This window comes from Pagrus pagrus, assembly GCF_965226575.1.
Source record: "Pagrus pagrus genome assembly, chromosome: 7".
NCBI lineage: Eukaryota > Metazoa > Chordata > Actinopteri > Spariformes > Sparidae > Pagrus > Pagrus pagrus.
Window position 1 is genome coordinate 27,047,778 of NC_140191.1, and position 20,094 is coordinate 27,067,871.

General features: G+C 42.6%; 1 protein-coding gene across 2 annotated transcripts in view; it reads left to right on the forward strand.

Annotated features, from left to right (window-relative positions):
• Nucleotides 1-20,094, forward strand: part of zfpm2a (zinc finger protein, FOG family member 2a) — a 121,270-nt gene that overhangs the window by 20,573 nt on the left and 80,603 nt on the right. For both annotated transcript variants that reach the window (XM_084356258.1, XM_084356257.1), the window contains exon 2: nucleotides 12,083-12,241. In XM_084356258.1, coding sequence (XP_084212384.1) covers nucleotides 12,083-12,241 — 159 coding nt within the window. The remainder of the gene's footprint in view (nucleotides 1-12,082; nucleotides 12,242-20,094) is intronic.

Here is a 20,094-nt window from a genome sequence, read left to right on the forward strand (position 1 = left end):
TGTTGAATCGAAGCCATCATCCTCTGACAGCTATCCTTAAACAGGAAGGGGCTGCGAGTCATTGTCTCTAAGGCTCTGCAGAAAGCTGCTGTGTGTGTTTGTGTGTGTGTGTGTGTGTTTGGGGCAGGGGGAACGCAGGGGGATGTGCCCATGTGGCTGCTAGCTGGAGATGGACCTCGAGTGGGCACACTTCACACTCCTCGCCCTCCCCCCCCTCCTCGTACATATCGGACACATGCACACACACGCCTGCACACAGCCTCATGCATACATGTGTCCCCCCCCCCCACCACCACTACCACCACCCCAGCCCCTCCAACACACACACACACACACACACACACACACACACACACACACACACACACACACACATCTGAGTGCTTCCAGGATACCAAAGGCTCACTTATCTGTTCTGTAAAGACTCACCATGGCCCACATTGGCGAGTTGGCGGGCAACCAGCCAAATCCACTGTGTGTTCTCCGACTGCAGGCGTCATGCAAAACACTGAACTGTCTTCAATATTCAAAATAATTTTTCCAACATGCTACTTCCCAGGATCAGCCTCTTAGGTCAAATTATTCAATTAAGTGTCTGTTTATTACTGATACCAAAGCTGGGTGGCGGGTCTACTTATCACCTTTTTTGCAGATTGGTGTTCTCGCAGAATACCACCATAAAGATTGCCTTGGCTGTAATTAAAATGGCACAGAGACAAATTTGGCGGAGGGCTAAGACACGGGGAAATGAAGGAGGTAGGGGGAAATTGCAGGGGCTACATTCTGTCATCCAATGAAAAAGTTGAGCCAGTAAAAGCAGCAAAATTATTGTCACAGCACTACTGTATACCACAAAGGAGCAGGTATATGAAAAGAAAAATGCAACCTTGTGGTGTTGGTGTTGTCATCGCCGTGCGTTTATGTGCAGAAAATGGTCAGGAAACGGGGGCTGGTCTTTGTGGCTCTGACTGAGGCAAGCAAACTGGAGTCAGCGATGGTCTGTGTGGCAGAGCGGATGCTGTTTAGACATCCTAAACGCCAGCCGGGCTTGCATCCATCCACAGGCCTGTGTGTTTGATGAGCTATTGGCAGGCTATGGGGACACGTGTTCCCGTGCCTCGTGGCAAACATACCTTTCACCGTCTTTGACTCCACAAGCCCGTGTGACTTCTCAGGGAAAAAATATGAAAGAAATCAAAGCGCCAATAAGCTGAGGGTGTTAAGCCAGAGAGAAAAAAAAAAAGAAAAGAAAGACCTGAGCGACTTTGGATTTTGACAGAATCTTCATGCGCTCTCTGACAAAAATTTGCATTGTTATCGCAGATAACTGGTGATGTTTTTACTTGGTTGTACATTTTTTGTGAAATATGTAAAATGTAAACCGAGCCTCTAACGATTGCCTTAATGACGCGGATCTTGCTTTTTTCCCTCCGAATCGCGTCTTAGCGGGCTTCTCAGTGCAGGATGTCTGATATCTGAATATTAAAAGGGAGTTTCAAGCTCATCTGCAAATGTGATTTGCACATATCACACTTCTGCAGTCGTCAAGCTGCTTCATCGCCAAGCTTCTGAGCAAAGAAGGCTGGGGAGGGGAGGGAGGGAAAAAAAAGAAAAAGAAAGATGCACATATGGGTTGCTATTGATGTATTCCATTTCTGACCTAATTTAAATCCCTGCCAACAAGCTCATATGCATACTGTACATTTGCTAAATTACAGAGTGTAAACCTTGCCTTCTCACAGAGACAGGTGTAAACATCAATGTTGTCATAATGCACCAGCAGTAAATATGATAATCGTGCCATGCTGCAATAGAGCACAAAATAATTTGGACATCATTTTGATGCCTGAGGGGCCCAGGGGAATGCCCCGCAGAACGAAGGTGGCCCATTGACATGCTATACACGCCAAGATATAATTATGGCTGCCTGTCTTTGTTCCTCCCAAGCTTTCCTCTCAGTGCACTAGTAATTTGCTTGTGATATTTTGGTATTCTTTACGATTGAGTTATTCTCTGTGGACTTGAGTATTACATGGGTGTAAATGGAGACGCGAAGAAAGCTGCTCCAGTGCCAAATCCCAAGTCCTGAAACTGTTGGTGTAATATCAGAACAGCAAAGTTGATGCTGGTAGTAATAAGTTATTTTGCAAAGCCTGATTTGAACATTTCTGTGGCATTCTGACACATATCGACTCCTCTTCCCTCCGATTTTTTCAGTGTCATCGCCGGCTATCTGTGTGGGACACTGCTGATAATAAGGGGCAAAGCCAGAATATCTTTAGGGTATGCAATGTGTCGGGCTGCGGTTTGTTGTCATGATAATCCCCTCATTTGTAATGTCGGGATCAGCAGGTTACGGCTCTCCACTTGCCTGCCATGTCAAGACTTGGGACTGGCGAGGTGGATTGTCATTTCTGAAGCAATATTTTGACAGCGCCTTCACTTTACTCGCATGCTGCGGCTCAAAGGTCAGAGCTGTGCCACTTCCATTTACTGTGTGTGAACACTCAATCCCTGAGGAGTGGAGCTCTCTACATCTCCCCCTGCAGTTTTCTCTCTCTGACACACACACATGCACGTAGTCCTTCTTTCTGCCTCTCACCATTTAACTCACTTGTTTTAGGAGATAGATGTCAAGGCTAGTCCCACACAGAGCTTTATAGTGGGTCTAAAGCTCCCAAATTGAAGGGCAATTACAACTTATAAACCTTTACAATAGAGTAAATGGAAAAAGGCAGCTCTGCTCAGTTTAGCTCACTGTGATGCCTGATTTCCCCTCCTGCCATCTTTCCAATTAGTGCATCGCAAAGACAGCCACCTCTCCTTCACTCACCGCTGTTCTCGCTTTGCCTCCTATCACACACACTGCTGGGTATTTTTTTTAAAAAAAAAACATAGTCTGGTGTGATTGTTACAACTGCACAATGTCTCAATGGTGTAGCTGTCATCCATTTTCCTGTGTGCTTAGTGCCACTCCTCAGACACCGAGGCAGGTTATGTCAACCAAATAAGGCACTTGTCAGTAATACAAAAAGACATTGTTGCTGGTCCATTGTTACCTGCTCTGCCAGCTATCATATAGAAAGTGATGGAGTGACGGTGTTTTGGAGCGCGGTGCAGCTCCACAGCCCCAGGGGTATTATGGGTGTAAATCTCCCTCACACAGTTCTGCTCCAGGCCAGGGAGAGCATCATCATTAGCCAGAGCAGATGGAGGGGCTTCAGCACTGTTTTCCTCTCTCTGCTGTCCGACTCTACTGCTGGAATCTGGTTTGATACAGTGCGAGTGGATGAGGAGCAACAGCCGAGCGTAGACAATGAATGATGAAATCCACATGAAATCAGATGAAAGCTACAGTACGCACATAAGAAGGCAGTCTGATTCATCATTTATTTGTGAAGTGATGATAGAGGAGGTTTGCTTAAGTTCTGTGTGTTCTTACAGTAAGTCTGTGTTCTTTTGTTTGGGTGGCAAGAAAGTATCACAGAGGCTAGGCTTTGAGTCATAATGGAGGCTGGTGACGACACGGGAGCTGAAATTATTCGTCGATTAATCGTTTTATTGATTGACAGAAATTATTAAGTCATTTTTCGAGCAAAAATGTCAAACATTCTTTGGTTCCAGCTTCTGTAATGTGAGGGAATATGCTGCCTTTACTTGTCTCACATTAAAGTAAATCGATTGTTTGGTTTTGGTCAGACAAAGCAACACATTTTAAGAACTCATCTAGGGTTCTAAGGTTTTTACAGAAAGGTAAATCCAGAAAATATTTCAGGAGATTGCTCAAACATAATAATAGTCTATCAGATACAATGTTAGAATATATATTTTAATTGTATACACTGATAACATGACTAACATCTTGTGTTTATGTGTAATATCTTTAAATATAACAATGTTATGACACAGATTTTTATTTCTAGTGTAGCAGTAAACGTATGAAGTAAGGTTGACAGTACCAGAATATAGTGTAAAAACAAACAAACACAAAAACATACTCAGTACCTCTTTTAATACCACGGCAAAAAAAAAAAAAGTCCTATGCACACAAAGCAGGATATTTTTTTGTTTGTTTTGTTTTTATGAGAAACCTGCACACAGTGCTGGAACAGAAAAAGTCTCTGAACACATTTTTCCTTTTTTCTTATGGCTTTGGTACTTTTGGTTTAATTCAAAGCTATTGCATCGTTTTAAACACGTGGTGATGAAAAAAGTATTTTTTGACAGCCTTAGTATGAGGACACACAAACTAATCAAGTAATCAATGTTATGAGCCGTCCTCTATATTAAATAGCATGTGAAACTTTACAAATTTATGACCAAATCAGTTAAGTTCTTAATAAAATTGCATGTTTACACCGTATTGGAGGAGCACGTGACCAACACCAGATATTTCATAAGAAGCCTGATATTATAGTTCAAGCCTGATTTCAAGCAGCTAATCAGTGCAATCATTTATCAATGAGGAGTATTTATCTCCAGCAGCCACTAGCTCCCCATTGATGCAGCAGTATTTCACAGTGTGCTAGAGGCCTGCTATACAGGGAGCACGCAGTGTGTGTGTGTGTGTGTGTGTGTGTGTGTGTGTGTGTGTGTGTGTGTGTGTGTGTGCGTGTGCGTGTGTGCTGTCTGAAGCACTGGCAGAATCCTAATCTTCCAGCAAGAAGCTTCACATGGCCAGATCAAGAATTAGGAGGGAGGCTGAGGGGGGAGGCGGAGGGAGAAAAAGCCCATCTCGGTCTGTGTTTTAAAGGACAGTGCTTTGAATGTCATTTGACAATTTCCTTTTAATTAGAACTAATTTACAGAAAGATGCCCACCAGCTAATCTTTACAGGATAATTAACTTCTATTTTCTTTACTTTTAATTAAAAAGTGGAAAAGATTTAGCTGATCCATAAAGAATTGTTCTTTTGAAATGTTCATCAGACTTCACACTTCTTTTGGCATTGGTAATATTTAGATCCTATCTGCTGCTCGCAGTCTCCACTGGGTTATTGCAATGATTTTCTCCCCCTTATCCGAGGTATTAAGAAGTGGAACTATCAATAGTAGAAATAGGAACCAGAGGAAAATTAGAATTGAATTAATGAAGAATTTATTGCAAAAGGAAACCCCCCATCCTTCATAATACTGGAATGAAATTGACATCTTAGATATATCCATTTCATAGAAATTCCTTGATGGGAAAATATTGTTTTATCTACATTATTTGATACAGTAATCATTTTCTTTTTCTGAAGGCTCCCCATTAAATTCTTTGAAATGATGCTCCACTAAAAGCTAATTGTTGCAGAGGCAGTTTTCAGCATTTACAATACTGCTATTCCAGCCCCCACACAGTCGCGGGCCGCTGATCGTTATGAATACGCTGCTTTTCAGGTTAAACAGCAGCATCTTATTAAGCACTTAAGACACGGTGAAGGGCCTGGTGCCACTACAGGATGAAAACTCCCTCAGCCTCATCAGAGGTGCTGGAGAAAAGTATTTTCTTGCCAGTGTTAGCACCTTCCAACCGACTTTACTTAGTGGAGATAAAGTGAGCCAATATGAGGTGAGCGTGCTGTAGACAGAGCCTCCACTCGTCTGCAGACGAGCCAATGGCTGAAGATGGATGCCCCCACTTAACCATGATAGCTCCCTGGAGGAGCCTCAGTCAATGGCTTCATTAAAAGTGAACGTTCTAGTGAAAAGCTCGCTTATAAACCAGTAATTAAGACCACACATATTTTACCTGCTTTGTTTCAGCTGTCACATGCGGTGTACAGGCACATGGTTAACTTTTATTTCCTTATAAGTAACAGAATGACACTAATAAATCATTCAGCTAGAGGACAAGCAAGAGTGTAACAGGAAGGACTTGAGGATGCTTAAATACAGCAGCCCGGCCATTTTAACAGCATTTTAATCTGTTCGCTGCCCCTGCAAAGCAAATGTTACCCTGCGAGAGAGGCATTAGCTAAGCCCATATTAGTTGGAGGACAAGCTTTGTGACTTTTATGGACCAAACGTTGTACCAGTGTCCACTTGGACGTGTGTGTGTGTCTCTGTAAACTCCAGAGAGACAAGTAGAGGCAGTAGAGTGAAGCAGGACCCAGCTAACTCCACAGAGAAACTGGCTGGCATCTGCTGAAGCCCTCGGGCACGCTCAGAGGTGCCTCCAGCATTTTAATGGCATAGTCAAATGCCAGCATGTTTTCATGCCATTCCAATTCAAATTCATTGGATAAAGAAGTAAGAGCGTGTTATTCCCCTTCAACAGTCCAGACAGAAACACTGGGCGCAACAACACAGAACTTAGCAACTCCGCAAACATGCTGGGATCCAACGTCGTGTCTGATTGGAATACGATACTCGGCTAGATTTATGTTAGCAGTGTTAGAGAAATGTGAACAAAAGTAAATCTTGGAGAAATAACATTATTCTGCATCTGGGCAACACTTTCACAAGCTGTGATGAGGAGTTCAGAGACAGCGATATTGATACTTTTCCCCAGCCGATGGGTGTGTCTCAGTCTCGCTGCGTGAAGCATAAATGTACAGTAATGTAAACCCAGTGGGCCATCTAAACGCATGATGTCATCAGACGCATTTGGATGCCTTGTCATCTCCAGCGCTGCAGCCTCACAGAGGAGTGTGTACGTTCACATGTGTGTTTTGCAATGATTTGAATACATGTACTCCCCCCTCCTTCCTCCTTCCTCCCTCCACCCTCCTCCCACCCCCCCGCCCGATGAACCCACCCTCCCTCCTCTTCGTCGGTGCTGAGTTCTCAAGCAGTTTGTTGACTGTTGATTGTAAGTGCCCAAATTTAGGAAGGCAGCCATTTCTAATCACGAGAATTACATTGCTTAGCAACCGGAAAATCAAGTTAAACAATACCATCGCTTATTCTTGGTCACAGACTGCAGCTCGGAGAACACATCAGTCTCCACTGAAGCTGTTCCACGCTCCTCCCAGCACACACACACACTTACACACAAGCAGCCATTCACAGACAATATACAAAATGGTAATTTACTTCTGACTTGTGTTACAGCATTAGCTCCACATTTAGTTTGATCACAGTGTACAACTTGGAAAAAAGCTTCGTCTTTTTCTTTGCAACATTGACGCAGTATGAAAAAAGAGGTTTGAAATGAGAAAGTCCTTTGAGGCTTCCTGTAGCATATTAAGCTATTAAGAGCAGCGTAAATGGTATCTATTTCATTACAGTGATCAAGGATTAAATTAGAGGCTTGAGCCCTGTAACATATACACTAAGTCTCCTCCAAGGCTGAGGGAGCCCTCTGCTTCCCAAAGGTCATTAGAGCTGAGGAGAGAGTATGGCCCCCAGTCTCTCCTCGCCTCTCTCCACTTTTTCCTCCTTCCCTTTCTCTTCTCTCTCAACCCTCCGTGCAAGACGAGACGGAATTGTGTCTCCGTCAGAGAGCCAGTATTTATCCATTTTTTCCTCCAGCTGTGGAGGTAAACACATGAATGTGTATCTAAGCCTACCTGGCTCACAGCGTACGGCTACTTGCGACTTGAGACAAAGTCTCTATTTCTGTATTTCCTCCCACGCCGTAGTTTGAAGAGTCCTGCGGAGTATGTGTGTGTTCACCTGGAAGTGAGGAAGGCCCAGTATCAGTGTTGGCACAAAGGGCCAGTCACAGGGAGTGGAGTTGGCAGGGGTTGAGCTGCATGGCCCTGTTGGATTTTAGGGCTGCATTATGCATTCATGTTTAGTCTCAGGTGCTACGTTTTATCCCCAGGCCAGCTTGGACACATTTTCAATGGACCTTTTGGATGAAAAACTGTATAGGTGGGAGCAAAAATGATTTCCATGCTTATAGAGATCTGCCGCTTTGTTCTGTCAGATTCAATTACCTCACCTCTAATTAGGGAGCTATAGAGGAGGCTGGGTTTGTGATCCACACATCACACTGTGGAGCCTGCTGATAATGTGAGGTATCGCTATCACAGCCCGGCCACAAGCTCCCCACATTGCGGACGGCTGAAAAAGCATGCCATGAAATTAGCAGTCACTTTTGCACACACACATATTTGTTTAGAGCTCTTCTTTTTTTTAAGTGCGAGTTTCCGAAGCGAGGTTGGCACATCTGTGTTTTTTCCATTTTCTCTTTCAGTCCACTGAGGCACAGACTCGTGTACAGAGTGTTTTCCTGAAAGATATGCTCATTCCACCACCTCTGTCTGTGCTCCTCTCTTCCCTGCTCCCCTTCCTCTGTGACTCATTAATCCTCTGTCCATCATATGGTCTCAGAGTATCACCCCATTTTATAGACTCAGTGGGGGCATTACCATATCCCTCTCCGGAGCTCCACTCCGCATGGCCGATCCCTATCAGACAGAGGCCATGCCATGAACAAAAGAACCACTGTGATCAAGCCTGCATTCAGCTACCAATGTCTCTATTAGCATTGGCCGCTCCTGCTGCATGACTGTTTGAACAGGGCTGAGATTTCTCTCTCCAGTCGGCAGAGGAAGAGTCTGATGAATGCGGATGATACAGTTCAGGGCGGAGGGTGTGGATGACAGGGCCGTGGGGGTGCAGGGATACCTGGACACTGACCCTGATTGAGAGGAAGTTCGGACAGGGTGCAGCTTCCTAAAACATCCTCTTAAAATTGAGCAGATACGAGTCTTTGTGCAGGGATGGTTTTAGCAAACCAAGCCTTTCTCTAGTCAGTGGAGCTCAGGAATTAGCACTTGAAAGCCTGAACAGAACAGCTGTCAGACTTACGGGTGGAGATGATTATTGTAGGACTGCGACTAATAATTATTCTCTTAATTCATCTAATGATTATTTGTCGTTATTAATTCATTATTGTCGTTCTGACCTTTTTGGCTTTAAATGAAGCCCTCGTCAGACTCATCGCAGGTTATGATTTATTGCAGGACATGACTTCAGAGCAATTTATTCAGAGAGTGATTTTTTCCTTTACAGATTGTTTCACGTTAAGAACTTTTAGATGCCTGAAATGGTTAAATTACCCAGAATTTCACAAGAATAAAAGCAAAAATCTGAGAGTCAAATCTTTTTTTGACGATGAAAAATATTTATGTGTGACAGAAATGTTTGTATTAATGTTTCTTATTTTTTAAGTATCCTGTGATGGGCTCAGATGTATTTGTTATTTACTGGGGTGTCAAGTTGGGAACAGAGCATCAAGCGAGGGGTAAATGTTTTGTCTGAGCAAATGTCCGATTCTAAAGTATATCCAACGTGAAATGACATAAAACCGAGACAATCTGCTAAAAGTGACATTTGAGAGGGTGAAATCATTGAATGTTTGGCATTTCTTCTATATAAACGGCATGATTTTGATCAATGAAATCAAAACATTTTGTTAGATTTTTCTTGGTTGATGTTGATTGGCTGAAGACTTCAACACTTAATTATTTGTGTTATTTTGAAAATTACAGATTTGTTCAGAAATTGCGTTTGAGGAATATAACTGACTGATGTTTTGGAAGCTTAGGTATGTATTTCAAACTCCCAAAAAGCTGCCATTTAACGGTGACTTTCCTTTTGTATACAGTAAAATAGTTAAAGACACCCACAATGTAAGGACAACACAGATGCAATAAGTGAAAGACACCACATAAATTTCAATAAGATTTCCAGTGAAGCTTGAGAAGCAGTGCCTCCTCTGTGTGTTCTTGTGTCTGCTGTAATGAGCGCACCATCTCAAGGCAGCCCCGTGTTGTTCTCCGCGGCCACGTGAAATGCGGACGCTCTCTCCACGGTGTCATTGGCCATCTGAACTCCAGAGGAGGCTTGATAAGAGGGTGAAGCAGCAGACATTCCTGCGGCCCAATTCGTCAGCAGACCCTATAGAAATGCACCAACAAGCGCGGGTCACACAGTGAATGTGACAGGATTTTAAACAGTACACAACTAAATATAGCAGGAACGCCACTATCAGAAAATGAGTTAGGAGTGTGGTGCTGGTCGTTTAGAAAGTCATTATTCTTATCATTGCTGTCTCTGAAATAATTTCAGGTCTCTCCATGCAATGAATACTGTATAATAAACTAAACATGTGAGAATGCACACAAACTTTGGTAATCTACGCGGTGCCCAAGAAGTAGCCATCAGACCCCCTTTAATGTGTCCGACTGGGTGGAGTGTTTCATTTTTCCATATTCACTAAGGCCTGTGCTATCTCTATCAGTTTGAAAATGCTCCATTTAGTTACTATCTGTTAGAGTGGGGAAGTGAGATGCCCTTATTCTGAGTCTATTAAACCTCAATTCTATCTCATCTTATCTACCTAATCTTTGTGTCTTATTGACCATGAAGTTTATCTTTAATCTCCCTTTACCCTTATTATCGCACAACACTGTAGGTCTATTTTCTATGGTGCAATGGTGCCGCTGTATTTGCCGGCAACAGAGGAAGAATCGTTTAGTTGTACACACAGTTCTTATTCAGCTGTGTAATGGAATGTGTACAGAGTGTGTATAGAAATGTATTTCCTCGCTTTCTTTCACACTGTCTTCAATTGCCTTGGCAGGAGCTTTTAACGCCAGTCATACAATCTCCCCTTGATACTGCGATATTTATCTCTCGGTATCATCTTAAGCGATGGTAGACTCATCGAGTCACTTCACGCCTCACTTCACTCCTCAGCGAATCAGCAGAAGGCATCAGATAAGATCATAAAACTGTATCCTAATTTAAAAGCAGCACTCTGCCTCCGCAGTGTCTATTAGAGATCTGTGTGCTAATTCTTTTCATGTCCGGGGCTCCTGCAGATGTAGGCCTCTACAAAGGAGTAATTTATAAGACTAATGAAAAGAGCAAGCAGTTTGTGGACATCGGGGGGGTCTTTTATGAGGCTCGGTGCAGGAAGAAAGAGAAACAGGAGAGGCACATCAGCCCCACTTTTTGAACTGAAATTATTGCTTTATTAAAGCTGAGGGGCTCACTCTTGCTACAATAGAACAAACACGTTGAAAGGTGTCGAGAGGATATCAGTGCACTCTGTTTGAGCTCCAGGATGATGCACAAGAGGCTGCAACATAGCTCATGTGTGACAGACAGGAACGGAGACAGCATCCACATCGAGCAGACAGCGATGGCAGCATATGATTATTCAGTTTAAACACAGCCTGGAAAGGAGATTTTTTTTTTCATAGCAACAATGCTGATTTTTTTTTTAGCTTGGAGTGTGTTATTTTAGATATAAACTAACCTTAAACTTGAAGTGTTCCGTCACTTCTCTGCTATGGTAATTCATGTGCAGACACTGGAGACATGCTCTGGTTTGGAAGGAGAGGTGTGCAAAGATGCACATTATCTTAATAACATTCAAATGCCGGGTGAGATGTTTTTCAGAACTAATACAATTCAGGTAGCAGTACAGTAATTCCATCAACGCCCTTGATTGAAGCAAAAATGGTAATATGCAAATACCAAAAGAGATGTACAGCTACAAGCAAAACTCTGAAATCATTTAGATTTAAAGAAATAATATTGCACAGAGGGGGGAAAACATTAATCACACGGAAAAGTGTCTCCTTTAAGATTGCACTGGTGTATTACCCGGAGGCATGGAATGTAAATGGAAAATCAACATTGTACCCTGTGATAAGGCTAACAAATTAATAAAAGTATTTTCTTTCCTCCTCCCATGCTGATGCCTGAATGAAAAGTCTGGAATGGAACTTTTTTTTTTTTCCCTCCTCTCCCTCCGTCTGTGTGTGGTTTTGTTTTGCAGGTAGCGGGATTAAAATCAACGCTCACCTTGGCTGCGTGTCAGCTTGTTTTTCAGAAAGCGCACCATCTCAAAGGGCTTTTTCAATAGCTATAATGGAAAGACCTTTGTGAAATATTATGGTACAATAATATTCTTTATTGACACGGCCTTATTTTATATAATCACGGAGCGTATACACAGTACAGTGCTGCACTTTAAGTTACATCTGCGTGTGTAGTATCTCAACAAAAGAAACAAAGAACCAGAGAAGTTTTCTTTTTTTTTTCTGAGAGCCTGAAGGATGTGATGAAACTGCTGAACATCTCCCTTGTGTGTCTGTGTGTGTGTATGTGTATGTGTGTGTTCGTTCCCTCAGGTCCTCTGGAGGATGGCCTGGAGGAAGAGGAGGAGGAGTGCGTCTCCGAGGAGAATGAGCTCTTGGCCAAAGACGAGTTCTCTGTGGAGGAGAACTTCTCCGCCGAGTTCGAGACGGAGAACATGAGCTGCGAAGACATGGAGTACTTCTGCAACAAGGGTGAGGATCGTCTACTTATTCCGAAACCCGAAACTTTAAAAGCTGTTCTCCACAAGGAGTGCACGGCTCTTTTTTTAATACCTAATCTGAGACAATATGTTAAGCCACCCTTGTGCCAGCATCAAAAATAAGTAAAACTCCTGCCAATGGCGTCTAATAAAATTCCTCAACATGTTCGAATCAGACCTGGCAGAACTTGTGTCCATATCAGAATTTCTCCCGCATCACTGCCTACAGTTGAAACTATCCATTTTGATATTTGATCCCAGCCATCCACCCAAGAGCAGTGGTTTGATCTGAGAGAGAGATGGCATCGGCAACACTGGCTCTCCCTCTGTGATAGTGCTGTGAAGGTGTGCTACGGTACACCAATGCACTGGAGAGCGTAGCACTTCCCTTTGAGCCGGCGCTAAAGCTCTGTGAACACTCAGCAGCACCTGCTACTGCTCGGAGGTCCAGCACTATAAAGCGCCTTAGCATCGCCAAATGCGCCCGAGTCCTCTTTGAACTCCAATTCAATTAGATTGCTTCTTTGTATGTTTGTTTCATTTCGGTCACACCTTGCCATCACAGGAGCTAATTTGTGGTCTGCTCCAGGTTACAGTGTGAAGATGACAGACTTGTCCCGCCTCCCTCCCCCCTTAACTCCCCCCCACCCCCACCTCTTCCTACCCCCCGGTCGCGTGGCTTTCACTACCCCAGGTGTCCCCACTCCTACTGGCGCACGGATGCCATAAATTTGACTTTTTAATGAAGAACCAATGCTTTGAATGTCTGCCTCTTCCTTCTCCTTTCAAAGGGAAAATTGTTTAGAATTATTTCTTCACACTTCTAAACTGATGTGCCTCGTGGGATTACATTATTGAAGAAAAATAAATCTTTCATGTTCCAGGTAGGCTATGCCCCAGTAATCGTATCAATAATGTTTTCCTTTTGTTCTCCGGGAAAAGTTGAACGGCACAATTGTTCGGAAATTGCAATTACCAACGACGCCTCGTTTGCTTTACCCTTTGTCTCCTCCGTAATGTGTCCTTACACAAACTTCAAAGTAGTATGTATGGTCTTGTAATAACCCAGTAGCTATGAAATAGATGGCGCGGCACACATTGGTGGGTACAGCTTGAAAAAAAAAAAAGTACAACTTCTGAAAATCTTCAAAGAACCTTGTCAGAGCCGTTTGATATTTCCATTGTTTTGGATAAAACCATGTGAGGAACTGGGCCTCAAATCTCCTTTCCATGTTTATGAATAAAGTCAACACTAAATAGCAAATGTCAAATACTACTTTTTGGCGACACTGGTAATCTGTTCCTTGTCATACACAAGCCTTACTAGTCAGATTTTTTGTATTACTCTGCTATCTAAGCTTACAGTAGCTAAGTCTCCTTTTGCCTCCTAAGACCCAAATGATGTACTATCCAAATTTTCTTTTTTTCCTCATGGCAAGTTGTGCGCCATCATCAGGTGTAGCCATTTTCCCCATGATCCCTTCCTCAATTAGATCTATTTAAAACTAATGTCGGCGTGGCTTAAATTTACCCCACTTATGTGAAACTGCCGTGAATTAAACAGGACGCAATCCTGGCGGCATTAAATGGTTTAAGTGTGTTATTCCTCGACTATAGGAGGAAAAAGAGAGCCCCCTTGATTAACTAAACCCTCTCAAATGTGATGGCGTGCTGTAATTAGCCCTGTGCGGACTTGAACGTGGGTTTTAAAGCAGCCACTCATCCCATGGCCTTTATCTTCTGCTGCTTCCCGGAGAATAAGGTCTCCCGTGTAAGGTTCCTCCACTGAGCAGTGACTCTCTGGTCTTAGCTTAGCCTTGTATCTGTGTAGTCACTCTCTGAAATGGGCTTGTCAGGGGGACCTAAAACCTCCATTAAAAGTTTCAGTCTATAATAGGTATTAAAAAGCTGTAGGAACACAAAGAGGAGTACCAATTTTCATTAACATATGAAGCACTTATTAACTTTGATCAGAGTGCGGTGAAGTAGCAAAGCCGCTTAAAGGCGCAAAGGTCAAGAAGTTGAATGCCACCAAAGACTCAGTCATTTGCCTTACCCTTGCAGAAAAGGGACTCCCCAGATAAGTGCATGGAGCACCTTGACGTCCCATCATGGTCTGAGGCTCGGGAACCTCTAAATTGGGTGATGGTTGACTCAATAACCTGTTTAGTTAATGGTGTCAAGGCTCTCAGTGGTTTTTGGTGCTTTCATTGTTGTGGTTTGGAGAATGCTGGTGGTATCACACACAGAGGCCTGCTGGCCTTTACAACTTAAATGTGAAATCTCACTGGTGCTAAACTGTGAGTATAATGCATTTTCAGACAAAAAGGAGAAGTGAAATATCCCAATCCAAAGCCTCAGCTGTAATATCTATATCAGTGATTCCTAACCTTTTAGCCTTGTGACCCACAGCACAAACTATTATCTGCTGGCTACATCACTATGTCTACAGGGTGTGACCAGTTCAACAACAACAGTCATTTTCCTTGTTCTATATGAAACATATCTGAAGGCCTAAAAAGGTACAAATGTCTAGAAATTCATGAAAAAGCAATTAGATGTATTTATATAAATAAAGTAACTTCAGTCTTTCCAAATATGTTCCAAATATTCGACTTTAATCATTTGAAAACCCTTCATGCTTTCTTCATGTGACCAAATAAACAAACACAAAAACAAACAATAACAATAAAGATAAAGGTAGAACAATATGTGTTTACATTGCCAACTGGGGTGCATTATTTGTACATTGACATTTGGTTTTGATGACGAATAAATGCCACGGGTAAATGAGTGGAAATGATGCACTTCCTCAAAGTAATTTAAAGGCAAGATGAACTTTTAAAGATCAAATGACGACTGTATTGTTATTAAATTGAGTTTGTTATTCTGGTCACATGTAGAAAGCATGTGTGACAACTGGGTCATCAATAAATGTGTGAAGTAGGGAATATTGGTTAGTGGACAACGTATTTTGAAAGACTGAAGTTGCTGAAAATTCAAATGGCACCCATAATAACTGATGACGGCTTGACAGCTTGTGTTCATGATATCATCATCTTTATTATAATTCATGAAACATGGTTTAAAATGTTTCAGTATGTTGTGTATATGGCACCGATCTATTAATAATTGGTATTTCAGGACTGTTGCCATAACGTTATAAGAATAACATAGCAGAACAATGTTTCTTTCCTCTCTGTTAGTCATCTTGTGGCTCCGGTAGTATAACCCCAAATTTCAGGGTACTTGTGCAGCACTTTACTTGAGTATTTCTATTTTGTGTTGCTTTAAACTTCAGCTCCACTACATTTCAGAGAGAAATATTGCACTGCACACAAAGTAGTCACAGTCTCACAGCCCCATCTAGACTGACTGCAGAATTAAAACGATGTTTACACCTCAATGCATCAATAATGACAATCAGTGATATAATATATACAAGAATAGAGCACTTTGAATAATGAGTGCTTTTACTTGTTACCTTAATGACACTTCACAGTGATACCGTAGTAACAGTATTTTTAACCGTGGGTATACCACTTTTACTTAAGTGAAGGATCCTACCCCTGTGAAGAGTCACTTGTCAGTGATGCTCAACATAATGTAACTGAAACAACATGCAGCAGTTCCATGGGTGTGAAATGAACCAGTCTGCTGGAATAGTAGAGCCCCGGAGAGAAAGGTGCACTGTTTTAATATACATGGAATTAGAGGGGGTCTGCCAACCTATTGAGAGTTCTGTGAGGAAAAACAGCACATATCTAAAGAAATAACCTTGACTTTCCCTGCGATTAAAACAGAATCTTACCTCAAACAACTTCTCCTGCTCGGTCAATTTCACATTTATGGAGCCTGTGAAGAGCCCACAGCTGAACACCAGACTCCACAGCAAAGATTTATACTCTATTGACACACCTGGCTCCATAATTGTAAGAAAGATACCTCTTTTATATACACTGTGTGGCATCTTTTTTTACTGAAATTGTGAAATTTCACCTTGCTGTTTTACCCCCTCTTTTATTGTTGGCTATCTGTGAAGTTCAGCACAGGGTGTTGCCACAAGCTGTTCCCTTTGTGCGCTCCAAGTGTTGTCTGATGACGAATGGCTTCCTTAGTTAACTCTGACAGTAAATTTACATGTCATTTCATGTGTCTCATTTCCTCAGTGTGAAACACCTTTTTGTCTAGTCATATTACATGATTTTTTCCCCAGCTTAAACTGCTTGATGTTGCTGTGAGTGTTTATTTGTCAGGATACATCAACTAAATGTGAACATTTAGCACTCTCCTGCAGCGTCTTCAAATAACCAAAATGATAATGTCGGCAGAAAAATTTTCTCAGAAGAGTGAAAGCTCAGGACTACGTACACAGGACTTCACATAGCAAATAACAGACCCACCTTGACCCTCCGCATAACCTCTCAGTGAGTAATTTGACTTGCAGCAGTCAGAAATGTACAGTAAAAAACAGAAAGTGGCAGAATTAATTATGCCACTCTTTGTGTAACACAGAAGTAATCAGAATCTCCAGCAACACGGGAGGAAGATCTCCTTGGCGCTTTCGCCACAGCTGCCAGTGCCCAGAATGGTAAATGTGGAATTTTAATGCACAGTTGATGCTGGAGAATATGGGGAAATGCTAATTTGTGGTGCGATAAGATGAATCGAGTCATCCCTTTAGCCCCATTTGACTCAGTGGAGGAAATTAATCATTAATGTTTGTTAAGTATGACAATCTAACTGGGCCAGATCTACATGCTCAGAGACTGAGGCAGAGCGAGATAAAGACCCAGGCTGCAGACAGGGAGGAAAACTGCCAGATTCTGTAATGATGGGAATTTATTGGCATTTAAAGAGACAGTGGCAAGGCATTTCACTAATAGCCTTCCTCCATTGGAGTGCTCTGCCTGCCACAAATTGCATGCAATTCAAACCTATTTTTCAGATAGCAGAGAAGTCTTACAGCTATGCTTGACTTTGGTGAAAGAGGTTGCTTCCTGGAATTGACTTTATCTGTTGCTGCATAATCTGCATCAACAACCAAATATGCAATATCAACCGACTAGCACCACCACTGCTGGGAGAGAGCGGGCGTCCCCCCTAATATTACATTTTGAAAATCATTGCCAGGCTCCAATACTAGTGAGATTGCGATGGGTTTAGAAAAGTGGCAGCGGGTTAAAGTCATTGAGCCCAGAATTCAGTAGCATATAGAACTGTGCAATCCCATATGAAGACTTAAAAATACTTATACTCCATTTTGCAGAAATTGCGACCTGTCTCTAGACTCAGTGGTCAGGATTAGAGTGCTCTGAGCTCCTTAAAGTCGCACACGAGAGATTGACATTTTCAAGGGCTTCCTTGGTAGAGACAATGCTAAAAGGGAGAGAAAAAGCCAATATGACTTTGTTGCTACCTTGCTCCAGGAATTGTGTGTGTAAATCGCCTATAAGCTTATTGACCTGAATGCATAGCACGCTGCGTGTGACTGCGATTTGGCGAGAGAGCTGTCCTTTGATAGAGCAGCGATAGGGCTGATTTTAACAGCTCACTGGCTCCTCTTGCATGCCCGCCAACCCTGCACCCAGCAGGCCGCCTCGCCTCCCCAGCCCTCCCCGTCCCTTCTGTTCTGTTCAGCCTTCCCTCACTCAACCTTAAGTATCTCCATTCGATTGCGCAGTGAACGGAACCTAAGCCAGATGTAAATTATGATCTAGGCGATAATGTAGAGGATGATCATTGACAATCTGTCTCCCTTGATAAGACAGCAGAGGGTTTCAATTCAAATGATGAAACAAGGCAGAGTCTCTATTACTTTTAGTGGACCTCTGTGAATGGAGCGGAGCACCTCGATCAATCTATTTCTGTATCAGAAAGGTCAAAATTCCTATCTGGCTTAAAACCATAAAAATGAGTCTCTATATTCGTCTGTATTCCAGGTTTTATCAAGCCGCACTGTAAGCAACGGAGTGCTGCTCCAGCACTTCTTCCCCTGCTCTGCTTTTTACTAGTGACATTTGTGCAGGAAACTTCATCAAAGCCCTGTGACATTGTTCCCTGTGAGGTTGCCTGGGCGATTGTGTTTAAAATGCATTGCAAACTGTGTTAGATAGAAGGCAGAAAATCCTTAATCACTGCTTAATTAAGGAATCATCTTGTAGCTTCATTTCCCGGGCTGTAATTAAACACTTCCAATACGTTTCGTTACAGGGCTTAACATGTTCGCCTGAGATCAAGGTAGTGCCTTTAATGTTATCTCGCCAGCTTTTTTTAAACTCCGCTCCATTGGAAGGAACTGTTGATATACGCCTTTGTTATCCTCGTCATAATACGAGCCTAGTATGCTAAAGAGGTTCTCCAAGCCCAACAATAAATAGTGGGGGAATTTAGTTGAGTGGGCTCCCTGATAATATACTGGGAGCGAGGGGAGGCGTGGGGGGAGAAATCGCTGGCCCAAGCAGACACTTGCATAAGCCAAACTGGGTCATAATGACCTCATGTACCGAAAGTAGGACATTTCTGCAGACTTCCCATCAGTATCACTTTTTTTCTTCGTATACATCTCCTCTTTTAGCACAAGGCAGAACGCTGACATCCTTTTGGCTATGTTTGCTACCTTCTTTGAAGTGAGCCATGTCAAAAAAAAAGCTAAACAAGCATGGTGTGTGTGCTTGATCTGGAGATTAACCTAACTGAGGACGGACGGCGGTGGAGTGAAGTAGTGTGTGTCCTGTGGCAGTTGTCACTGGAAGTGTGATAACTAACACTCTCAAATGCTTTTTGGAAGCTGTGGGGGGAGAAATCTGATACAGATGTGGTAAACAACCATATGACAACACGTGTATGTATATCCTGTCATATTTGGTGAGGGATTTTTATTACATGCTCTGTAAGCCACATCTTAACGATATATTGTCTTTGTCATCCTAATATATTCACATTTAAATCTACACATCCATCCCTTTTTTTTTCCTTGTTGAGTGTATGAAGTGTAGTAATCCATTGTAGTAATCCAGGCCTGTCCTTGACCGTCCACTATTGGGTTTAAAACATCAAAGGGATGAAAACGATATGGTGACAAAAGTGAGAGAAATGTTCCTCCACAAACTATCAACTACCACTACATGCCCCGAGCAGGTTTGCTCTTACTTGCCCGAGTTTCAAGAGACACAGTGCAACCACTGTGTCAGCCACATTGGATTTATTCAGAGCACCACACTCAGGGCACCTACTAAGCACTGATTTATGTGCCTATAAACTTTGAGTACAAACTGTGCTTACTGTAGACATGCAAAAATAGATTTCTTTTGCTGTAAGTGCATCTAAGAGCGCTCAACGAGAGCTCTCGTCACTGTTGCCGCTGCGCGCTCAGAGGCGGAGTCTGTTTAACAAGGTCTTTAAGCACTTACACCTTGGAGAGAGATACCCAAATATCCCTTAGCATGGTCTGTGTGAGCCCCGAGACTGTAAATCAGCCCTACATCCTATAACACACATTCTAGCTCGCTCCACAATAGATCAAAAGGTAATAAATAGCCACCTCTCTCCCACACATTGCTTTCCTTCCTGTTCCACGGGGCTTCCTCCTGTTCCTGCAAGCACTCACGGGAACTCCTTTCACATAAAAGTATGCAGCTGGACCTGGTGAGCTAACAGTACATGCACATATACAAAACTATATATACACTCAAACACGGCAAGACAATGGCTGACATGACTTCAGATTGTGAATGCAAATATTACAGGAAAGAGTTATAAAACTATTTGATTTTATTCTGGGATAATATCCAAAAGTCCTAAAAATCTGCCCTTTGGAAGGGCAGCACAGTCCGTAATGCAGTG